The 11487-nt window shown below is 42.2% G+C and overlaps 1 protein-coding gene across 1 annotated transcript; it reads left to right on the top strand.

The window, feature by feature from the left end:
- The first annotated feature begins 4957 nt into the window (after positions 1-4957).
- On the top strand, positions 4958-9292 carry LOC139105357 (uncharacterized). Its single transcript, XM_070661410.1, has one exon. It carries the CDS (start codon positions 8274-8276, stop codon positions 9234-9236), a length of 963 nt encoding a protein of 320 aa, XP_070517511.1. The 5' UTR covers positions 4958-8273; the 3' UTR covers positions 9237-9292.
- Positions 9293-11487: the final 2195 nt, after the last annotated feature.

Here is an 11487-nt window from a genome sequence, read left to right as displayed (position 1 = left end):
TATATATTTGTAAAAGAAAAAAAATGTTTATATACAAAGGGTTATAACCATAATGTGAGTAAGAGACTTTGTGCAGGGTGAATTGGTTTCCGAATTGCGTAAAATTTTGTAATTTTTGGTGCTACTAATATTAAAAATTCTTCAAACTGTATTCTGCTCATTCGACAATAATTTTTAAAGAAATTAGCATCTTTGAGCAATTCCGGAATAACTACGTAAAAAGCACCTTGTTTTATACGTTTCTTTAAAAACGTAGATATCCATTGTTTTCTTTTTTCATTTTTTTTTCTTTTAAAATAATCTATCAACAATGTAATAGTTAATAACTTTCTTTGATGACATACTTGTTACACCGTGGTCCGGTGCGGTTGTGGGTCCGTTCGCCGGAACGTTCACCACACCAGAAGGAGCCGGGTGTGGACAAATAAAGATCTTCTTTTGTTAATATGTTGCACTCTTTATTCTTCCTGATATAATGTTACAGCAGATACGCGTCGCGTTACGTCTGATAGGAATGCCCGCAACGGCTTCCGAGCCGTCGCTTATATACTCCGCCGAGTTGCAACCTCAGCGAGTTTCGGCCGTGGTGGTTGACACGGAGAGGTTCGTCAACCGTACGAGCTTATTTCAATGTTGCGTATAAGTTTATCGCCCTATTTCGACATTGGGCGATAATCCCGAGGTCCTTGCCCGATTGCGAAAGTGCAGAGCGATTTTCAGAAATGGTTTGCAACCAAAGCGCATTCTTTAGAATGCTGCTCAGGTTACAACATTGTGCTATTGCACTTAAAAGATGATTATTGGTAGCCATCACAGCCATCACTAAAGCACAAACACTCCGATCTTGCGGACGAGACAGCAATTTATCAGATGTAGACGAGTAGACAACACAATTTTCGTCGTATGAAGTTCATCAGTAACCAACTTCAATACGACAAAAATTTCAAAGCTGTCCGACGGAGGTCTCCCACTTGAGCGCATCTCAGCAGCCAATTATTATGTCCAACAAATCTGTCGTACGACAAAAACGAACGCAAGTAGAAGTGTGGCTTATTTTACTCTATTTACAAAGAAATGGGTAATCTATGCATTTCTGTAAATAGAGTGGGATGGGCCACACCACCACTCTATTTACAGAGATTCATAGATTACCCATTTCTTTGTGAATAGAGTAAGGTAAGCCACACCTCTAGGTCCACCAACGTCTCGGTAACTTCGAACGGCGCGTTTTTGCTCGTACGGGGGGCGTCAAATCTTTAAATGGTTTTTTCTCGGTTATTAACGCCTAACTTACAAAACCGTATAGGATTTTTTCTACTTATTTTCGGAAGCCCAACCTACAACTAAAAACTTTTTACATCAACTGGGACACCCTGTATAATCCCTTCTGCGTGTTAATATCATATCAATGTTTTTGTCGTTTTATTGCTAGTGTACGTAGACACTGACGGAGGACGTATAAGTTTTTCTCGCATAGGCGTACATCCCATGTAGAAAACGCCGATGCTCGAGAAATGGCCCAACATCGGCCCGAACGTCGGCTTGCCAGGGCTGGACGCTCAAGACTTAGTGCAATTCTGGCTGAGCATATCGGCTTGATAAAAAGTCTTGTAATGAAGAGTCTCTAACAATAAAAAAAATATATATATTGTGGCGGCCGAGATGACAATCCGGTAAATTGGCACTCGGCGCGCCACGACAGATGGCAGCCCGGCGTACATGAGCGTATGCCGGAAGGTCCGGAAGCTCAGTGGGGGAAAAGCTCCGGGCCCGACTGATAACAGCCGCGGCCGCCAGGCGTCGCGAAAGACGAAAAGCTTTCGCGAGAGTCAGATGCGGCAAGGACCGCTATATAAGCGGCACCGAGGGAGCTTGCGATATCGCCTTACCCGATAAGGAGATCGCTTTTTGAATACAGTCAGTAGTGCTCGAATAGACGCACACTTCGCAGTATACGAAGTAGTGCTCAGCCGACGCACACCGAACTGAGAGACGAGGCAGTAATCGTTGCCACGAAGCAGAGAGAGAAGACGTATGCCGCTACCACCGGCCGTGAAGAGTCAGAGTCCGGATACAGGGACTCCGTAGAAACGGACTCGGAGGAGTCGTCGTAAGAAGAGGTCCATCCTCACACCGGAGACCGTGCCCGACAGCCCTCCATCACCGCCTGTCGAGGAAGCAAGGACGCCGAAGATATTATCAGTTGAAGTCTTCCCGCCGCAGCAGCCGCTAGCGGGGATACTGCGGCCACCGGGACTGAAGAAGCCACCTCGTCATACGCATTTCCAGTTCCTGGAGTGGAAACCATCATTGGCTAACTTTACGCCTCCACGCCTAACAAGGCCACCGAGGATCTACCTCGCACCGGGAGACATACGCGTTTGGCGCTATACCAGTCCCCGGTGGAACCAAGTTAATACGCTACTCTCGCCTATCCCACCAACACCACCGGTGCGGATAGAGCGAGGAGTCCAGTGCGGACCAAGTACCACTAAGAGGACTATCCAACACGCCCCAGTGGTCACGGAAAGTGGAGTCCAGTGTGATCCCTGGGCTACCACATCATCCTCCGAAGCCGAGCCTCCGATCCTGTCCGGAGATGACAAGTGGGGGCCCACAAGGGTGACGCTCACCGCGCCCCATATTTCGTATCGCGAAAGGCGATTGTAACGCGCTAAAGCGTTTTTTTGTAAAAGCACCAGTGGGTGCGATTTAAACGAACTCAAACATAGTGTATATAGATAAGATCTGTAAATATACTGTATATAAGAAAGAACTCGTTCTTCTATTAATAAGCCAACGTTCTATCCTGCCCAGCGTACAACAATACCTAAATATATAATATAATTAATAAAAAGAGTAATATTAATATAACGTAATATAATAATCTATAATATAATAATATAATATAATAATATAATAAATAATAATAATATATTATAATATATTTAATAAAAAGAATCTCTTAATAAAGAGTTTCGTACTCTGCTTTGTATTATTCGCGAAAGTTACTTCTTTGTCAGACTATTAACCCATTATTTTTAGTTTATTATCGGGCTGTTTATAGAAACATATACCCGCCAGTTTCTGTTTTGACGGCATTGAAAGCAGACACGCGTTCTCATTTATGTAAAAGTCCAAGTTTTAAGTTTTTGACCGTTTGTGGAATAATTTTATTTATTAATTAATTTATATATTTATTTATTTCTTTTCTAATTTATTTATTTATTTTTCGTGCTTTCTGTTAATATGTCATCAAATTCTTATAAACGCGTGAAAGAGTGCCGATATATACAAAAGGCAAAAAAATTAAAAATAAGTGATAATAATGATGAAGAAAATGTAACTGCAGCTTGAAGAAGCAAATGTTGAAAATGAGATTGTGGTTGAGCCCCAGCAATGTAATAATATTAGTGGGCAATCCTTGGAATCACAAAATTTAACTGTTCCAATCGAGGCAAATTTTGATTTGAATTTGATAATCAGTTAGAATAATATATCTAGTGATGCAAATACTATTGTTCCTGATTCGCCAGTTATTAACCAAGTTTTACAAAATGGAATGGAGAATAAAATTCGCGAATGGCCATTACGTAATCAAACTAACGTAACACTGACTGCAGTAACCGATTTATTAAATGTATTAAGAAGTGAAGGATATACGTCATTGCCAAAAACTACCCTGTCTTTAATACAAACGAAGCACTGTAGGACTTTTAAACAAATGCCAGGCATTAACAATATTATTGGAGAGTATACATATTTAGGTATCGAAAAAGGCCTGAAAAAAATTATCTCACCTGATGTATATACAGAGAAAGATATTTCACTCTTAATACACGTAGATGGAATGCAGGCATACCACAGCTCATTAAAACAAGTATGGCCCATTTCCGTAAAAGTTTACCATTCAAATTTTATTTCAAAACCTTTTGTGGCAGCAATTTATTGTGGAGATTCTAAACCTCTTTCTGTTAAAAAATATTTGTCTGATTTTATAGAAGAAATAAATAACTTAATTGAAAATGGAATTAGATTACATGGAAAAATATATGCGATTAAAATTATGGCCCTAATAGCTAATTCTCCTGCTAGAGCATTTTTTAAATGTTGTAAAACACCTGGAACATTTTATGCTTGTGAAAGATGCATAACGAAAGGTATAACAATAGGAAGTGGAAAATCCAAGAAACGAGTATACCCAGAAACTAATGCTGAATTACGTACGCAACAGTCGTTTGAAGAAAAGCATCAACGCGAATACCATAATGAAAACTCGCCATTAACTTTAATAAAAAACCTGGATCCAGTTAAACACGTAGTGCTGGAGGTTATGCATTTATTTTATTTTAATAACATGAAATGGTTGCTAGATAAATGGACATCAAGAAATGAACCAACACGTATGAAATTGACTCATTTAAAGCAACTTCAAATCATAATGACGGAATTAACTAATGACATTCCATACGAGTTCCAAAAAAAGAAATTTGATATATATCATGTTAATCGATGGAAGGCATCACAATTTAAATTTATGCTCAATTATTGTGGAGCAATAGTGTTACGTCCGAAAGCTAGAAATCGGAAAGCTAACGATGCAACGGGGCAAAATCTTTTTTATTTGCCGCTAAAAAAAGGGACGGTACCGCTGCGGCAGAGGCGCACGAGCTGAGGTTTCGAGTCGGGGGTCAACGCCTTTAATAGGCGCTATGACACTCCTTTCAAAACGCGAGCGGCCTATGGCCCCTTTTTAATAAAAGAATCTAATCTTATTTATAGGAACAGGGCCGTGCTAGTCTTAAGCGAATAAAAACCAGAGCATGATTATGTTGAAAAAAAAATGATATTGGTTTATTCAAACGGTTTTACAATTTCACGGTAACTATTGCTTAGATAATTGTTACAATTAAATTCATTCTTTGTTTTAAATTATTGCAAGTGTTTGTGAATGTTCGCGGGTGTACAATTTTTCGGTATATGAGTATCTTTACATATGGTTCTCTTGATGAATGTGTGAATGGCAGTGTGCGTGAGAGTGTCGGCAGGGCGGGGAAAAATGGGAATAATGGAAAGTTCTAGGAAAGAAGGGCGGAGGATGTGTTGACCCGAAGGGACAATTGGTTATCTTTGCTATGTTATAATGAAAATGGTGAGAGCCTGGCCAAAGATAATTTCTTTCAGGCTGCTCGATTGAAAATGACCATGGCAAGCAAGGAATAGATGGACGAAATTCGGAATCCTTGCGCTTTGATAACCACACATATGATAGCCACAGCGTGGTAAATGAGATTCGCAATTGTAAAATTTTCGGTGGGAGGGATATTGGTAGTTTTCAGAGTCGCAAAAACGGGAAGCTGGTGGATTGTTATCCGGAGCGTAGGAAGCGGACTTTTTTTCAGGGTGAGGAATAACGGTAGGTGGACGGACTATTGAAGTAGAAAAATCTAAATCTGAGAACGGATGGTATGTTTCGGGCTTGGAAAGAGGTTGGGAATTTGAAGGGAATAAATGCGAATCTATTTCAAACTGAGGGTATATTAGCAATCTTTCGCTGAATTGAGGGAGTGGAGGAACGGATTCACATCGGGATGCCGATTGTGTGATATCTGGTGTTGTATAAGTGATAGAATTTGTTAATAGACGCGAAGGGGTTGAATTAAGATGTGCTGATGTCCCGGATGGAGGAGGTCGCAGGATCTCAGCGGGTGGCTGTCGCGTCAGATTCATGGGGTACGCCACTATAATTTACGGTTTGTTAAACGTTCCGATCTTTATGATCTAATCTTCAACTCACTTCTGCTGGTTGCAAGTTGCAGTCTAGCGGTCTTTGTTGCGGTTTCCTCTGGAGTGAGCGGCGTAGGCTTGACAATGGCTTCGTATTTTCGGTTTGAATAGGTTGGTGAGGGCGTCGAGTCCCTGATCCAGACGTTCTGCATGGGCTACTTGTTCGTTCGCGAAGAAATCGGGCAGGGTAACGATATGAATACGTTAAGCCTTAATTCGGTAGTCGTCTTCGCCCTAAAATCGCGGGCCTTATATAGCAGAAAAGTTGAAGGGTGGGAGTATTATCTCATCTCCCTATTTCCTGATTATGCTCCAATTCTGAGTCATCCTGCGGAGTTTTTATTACACCAATTGCCTTGAAGCTCCTTAGCTGTTGCCAGGCGCGATTACACATATTATTTTCTTTGATGATCGTTGCGAAATGCTTACTGTTTCGGCGCATCTGCCCATTGTAAATCTTAATATTTCCTATTATAGAGTCGGCGTCTCTATTTTATCTAGGTAATAAAATTGAAAACGGAGGTCATAGGGTTCGTATTCTTACTATTCAGGGGGGGTTTTTCTAAGTGTCAACGGCTGCGGGAGTCTTTGTCTTGTTTTACGACTTTCCGTTGATTAGTCAAAACCGTACTGCTCGAGGCGATATCATGGTAAGATCAATTTAGGTTTTACGACTGTATTATTGGCCGAACTGAGCTGTACGTTTCCGGCTACCGTACGGGTTATCTCACGGGGTATGGGAATAGATTTTTCTTCTCCCCAATTTTTGATTGGTGACGCCTTCGCTGACTAATTGTCTCTGTGCACGTGGACCTTAGTTTCTGGTCAGAGTTATTAAAATTGTGCTTACTGAGGGGACGACTGCTCAAAAAACGGCTCCAAACGTAACAATAATATGACATCATCGCAAAGTTTACAAGTTGCTGAAAGAAATTCAAATCTAGAAAGTGAACAAACAGTTAATGGTGAGAAACAAAATAATTCTTTTTACTTTTGAATATTTTTATGTTGAAATAATTTTTTAAATTTAGATTTAAGTATTGAAAATGCTCAGTTATATAACAAATTGACAAAATATATTGATAAAAAATTGTACAACCTACGAGAGAGAATGCGATATGATATCAATACAAAATTCGCCGAACTAAAAAATGACATTTTTAGTTTAAATTTGACTTCCGGATCTAATTTTAATTTAACAAATACACGGTTAGCTATAACATTACCAATTGAAACAGACGATGAATTTTTGAATTATGAAAATGTTTTAGAAAATAATGAAAATGAAGTTAAAGCTTTGGTAAATATATTTTTAACCACTGTTGCACCGCAGCCGATGCACGGGGTCCGTCCTTCGGGATCCGTGGGGAAAGGGCGTTAAATTTAAGATAGGCGAATAAATGCTTTGGTTTTAATTGGTTTGGTGTTACAGTTCTTTTGCTTCTCCTAATTTTTCCTTGTTTGGTTCGGTGCGCGTTCCGGCGTTATCACGCGTTTTCGGCTCTGCGAGGTCTCCTCTTTCACAACACGCGATTGAACTTGAATTTCTACGCGGTATTGTTTTACTACACAAATTCTTCCTCTTTTGGCTCTGACGTGACTGACCGCCCGTGACGGTCCGCGGTTATTTAATAATGACGCTGGGCCTTGGCGTCATCGAGTTGCAATGCCGAACTTCGGTTGTTCGGCAAATGCAACCTTAGCGATTTCGGCAATAAGTTCTCGCAATTGTTTCTCTCTTTTATTTCTTATTATTTAATTGCTTTAGGCGGTTTGCTGATATCGCATCCTCCGATGTTATTTTATTACGAGATCTTATGCCGAAATGCTTTACGTCATGTTACGTGTTGTAACGGGGTTCGGGTTATAACACCACATAATATAATGTAAGCGTATAACTATCATAAGGTTAGTAAAATGCGATTAAGCACGCTCAAAGATTAGCAGGAACACCTTCGGGGAAAAACCTACAAGAAAAAACCTTCGAAACAAAGAATGCGAAAAGAAAGCTCGGCGGAGCCCCAAGAGCAGTTAGTCGTCTATCGTCCGCCGAACCTATAACTGTAAATAAATAAATAAAGCCGTGTTAATAATTAAACCTCTTTACCAGCTCATCATTAAAATCACCTACAGAATCTCAGAAGTGGAAAGTCGGACAGTGAAACCAATAACACTACATCAGAACAGGATAATGCTACATCAGAACAGGAATCAATGGCCTCAGCACCACCACCAACTGAATTCACGGTCGCCGTGATGAAAGAGGCCCTCCGTGAAAAAGGGTTGCCCACAGCAGGATTAAAAACGGAATTAATCCAGCGCCTCGGGGAAAGTAACCCAAAAATTTGGGCAACTTTGTCAGAACGTGCCAAAGCAAAACATCTGACCAAACAATTAAAACCGCTTCAGATTCCTTCAAAAATGACGATGAGAAATACAGCGGAAGATGCGGGTGTGGAAAGCAGCGACGAGAAATCCGAGGCACCATGCGGGAAAGCTGGACCTTCAAGAAGACAGGCGGAAGCCAGGTGTACAGAGCTAAAGCTCTTGCGTTGAAAGAACTCCTAGAAAGAGAACGGGAGATTCTGCGACGGAAACTGGAGATAGCACGACGTACATCGACTGTTGTGTCAATGCCTGTGGAAGTAAGTACCGTATCCACCGTGGGAGGTATTCGAAATGTGAAGGAATTGCTACCCGAGTTTGACGGTTTGGATAATACATTTTGGAGATGGAAACAACAACTTGATTTGATACGAAAAACATATCACTTAGACGACGGATCAACAAGAATCCTTATGAGTTCACGCTTGAAAGGACGAGCATTGTCCTGGTTGCACTCAAAAACGGAACATATGACCATGACTCTCACCAACCTGCTTCAAAAAATGGACAAGATGTTTAATTTACGACCTGGAAAATTCTCCCTGCGAAAGGAATTTGAGACCCGCACATGGAAAAGTAATGAGTCATTTTGTGATTATTATCATGAAAAAATGATCTTGGCCAATCGAGTACTTGTGGCCGAAGACGAACTCCTTGATTATGTTATTGAAGGAATAACTGACCGTCGCTTGCAACAACAGATGCGTCTTGTAAAACTCAATTCGGTGTCAGATCTGTTAAAAGCATTTGAAAACATCACCTTAGACGTGAAAAGTACAAGCGAAGAAAAATCAAAACGAGAAGTGACAAGCCCAATACCAATCGGAGGTCAGAAGCAACAGCCGATAAAGGAAAAACAACCAGAGGATTCCGGGGATAGTACGCAAGAACAACGGGACAATACGCAGGAACAACAACAGCAACGCAGAGTGGACGAATTCTCAAAAAGCGTACTTGCTACGTCTGCGAATCGGAAGAATATTTGGCAAAGAAGTGCCCCCAACAAAATCAACAAGCAACTGCGACAACTCAAAACACAGCTCAAGCAACTGCGACAAATTTAATACAACCAAATGCGTTACCAAAACCGTATGTATTTACCGTTAAAGTGCGACCGGAAGAACAAAAGGAAACTTGCTATGTAATAGACGCGCTAATTGATTCGAGATCTCCGATTAGTCTTATTAAAAAAAGCTTATCAATCAAAGTATTTAGAATTAATCAAATTTCTCTATGGTAATCGCGCTCACGCATGAACAACCTGTTAGCTCGCGCCCACGTCGATCATCTTATGCTGACAAAGAAGCGGTTTGGAATATTCTTGACGACCTCTTAGAGAAAAAAATTATCCGCGAAAGTAATTCACCATATGCAAGCCCCATTGTTTTAGTACGGAAAAAAGATGGTGGCCTGCGACTTTGCGTCGAATATCGTTAACTAAATAAAATCACAATCCGTGATAATTTCCCGACGGAGCTCATCGATGATAACATCGATCGACTCCATGGAAAACGATATTTTACGATCTTAGACTTAAAAAGCGGATTTCATCATGTCAAGATGCATGAATCTTCTATAAAATTTACTTTGTTTATTACGCCGCTAGGTCAGTTTGAATATCTGCGAATGCCTTGTAACGATGCCCCCGGAATAAGCATCGTTCCCGGAGAAGAACCACCGGAGGCCGAGACGACCATCCTCTCGGACAGGAAAGGGAGCGCGGGGGCTCCCGAAGAAACCGATCATCGGCGCGAGTATGTGAATTGTACAAGTACCGAATAACGCGCAAAGTCCCGCGGAACGGACTTACACAAGCGGCCCCGAGCTCGTCCGAACGAGCGCGACGCGCACGGTACCGCGGAATACCGCGGCCGGCGCCACGTACCAGGATACCCCCGGACGTCGCCTTTTCCAGATAAAAAGGCGAATTCGGAAAAGTCGCGCACCGTTTTTGTTCCGTTCGCCTCACAGCGAACATCCGGACCGACCGACTCCTGGAGCAAGCAGAACAACGGGGTGGAGCGAACTCCGCCTCGGTCAGGCACTCCTGACGCTTGCACCGCATAGGAATCTTCCTAACAGCCGAACGCAATTCTAGACTCGTAAGACCGGCTCGTGGGGTGAAGCGCACTTCGCCTCCTTCAAGCGATCTTGATCCCGGATCTACAGCCTGTTTGCCAAGGCGAAATATCCTTTCGCACCGTTGCACAAACCCGGGGTGGAGAGCTCTCCGCCTCGGACGAGTAGTCTCGGCTACTGCAACACCGAACAGGTGCTCCATCCTCCACGATATCCGAAAACCGCATTCGCGTCGCGATATACGAGTTAGTTCGATCACCGCGTCCCGCGCTGCGTGCATCGATCAGGCCCCGCCCAGGCCCGCGACACTGGGGAATATTCGCGCCGCTAACCCCGCGATCCGTTAGGGCGTTGTCTAGGCGGTTGCCGAAAACTTGTAACGGCCCGCCCGTCATAGATCCGCGTATCGATCACCGCCGTACCGATCCGGCGCATACACGCGCCAATTACCGCGTTACCGTAAGCGTTCTATTATATTTGTGTTCTGTCCGGCGACGTCTCAACCACGCGTTCGTCACATTTAACTTTATTGTAAATTGTTTTATTAATTGAATAAACCATCAATTAATCGTTAAAACCACGTTTCGTGCATTTTCGGACCTATCTATTCTCTCGCGAATCCTGTCCGCCCGGCGAGCACATCCGGGCACTCCAACCTGCTCGATATTCGCGGCCACGAATTACGGTCGTTTCAGCCTTTCGGACTCACAAATGCACCACGAGTATTTCAACGCTTTTCATACGCGATATTCGAACCATTGATTAGAAAAGGCGAATTGTTATTATATCTTGATGATCTCTTAATAGCATCCGATAACCTAGACCATCACGTTAAAACGTTATCCGAAGTATTTGAATTGGCCGGTAAGCAAGATCTGCAGTGGCGATTAGATAAATGCAATTTCGCGCAAACGGAAATAAAATACCTAGGCTATATCGTGAGTCAGCAAGGTATCCGACCAAGCGACGAAAACATAAATACAATTTTAAATTACCCTACGCCTCAAAATACACGAGATGTACAGCGATTCGTTGGATTAGCAAGCTACTTCCGCCGCTTTATTTTAAGATATTCAATATTGGCAAAACCATTGTATGATCTACTCCGAAAAGGCGCTGATTTTCATTTTGGAACTACAGATCAAAACGCCGTTAACACTCTTAAACAACGATTAGCCACCACACCGGTTTTAGCTATATATTCACCGCGCGCAGAGACTGAACTCTATTGTGACG

This window comes from Cardiocondyla obscurior, linkage group LG09 (assembly GCF_019399895.1).
Source record: "Cardiocondyla obscurior isolate alpha-2009 linkage group LG09, Cobs3.1, whole genome shotgun sequence".
NCBI classification, from domain to species: Eukaryota; Metazoa; Arthropoda; class Insecta; order Hymenoptera; family Formicidae; genus Cardiocondyla; species Cardiocondyla obscurior.
The sequence above is the reverse complement of the archived record's forward strand: the minus strand, read 5'-3'. Positions and strand labels throughout refer to the sequence as shown.

Excerpts from the sequence above, each read along its gene's own strand:
- LOC139105357 (XM_070661410.1), top strand. The coding sequence starts at position 8,274 with ATGCGGGAAAGCTGGACCTTCAAGAAGACAGGCGGAAGCCAGGTGTAC.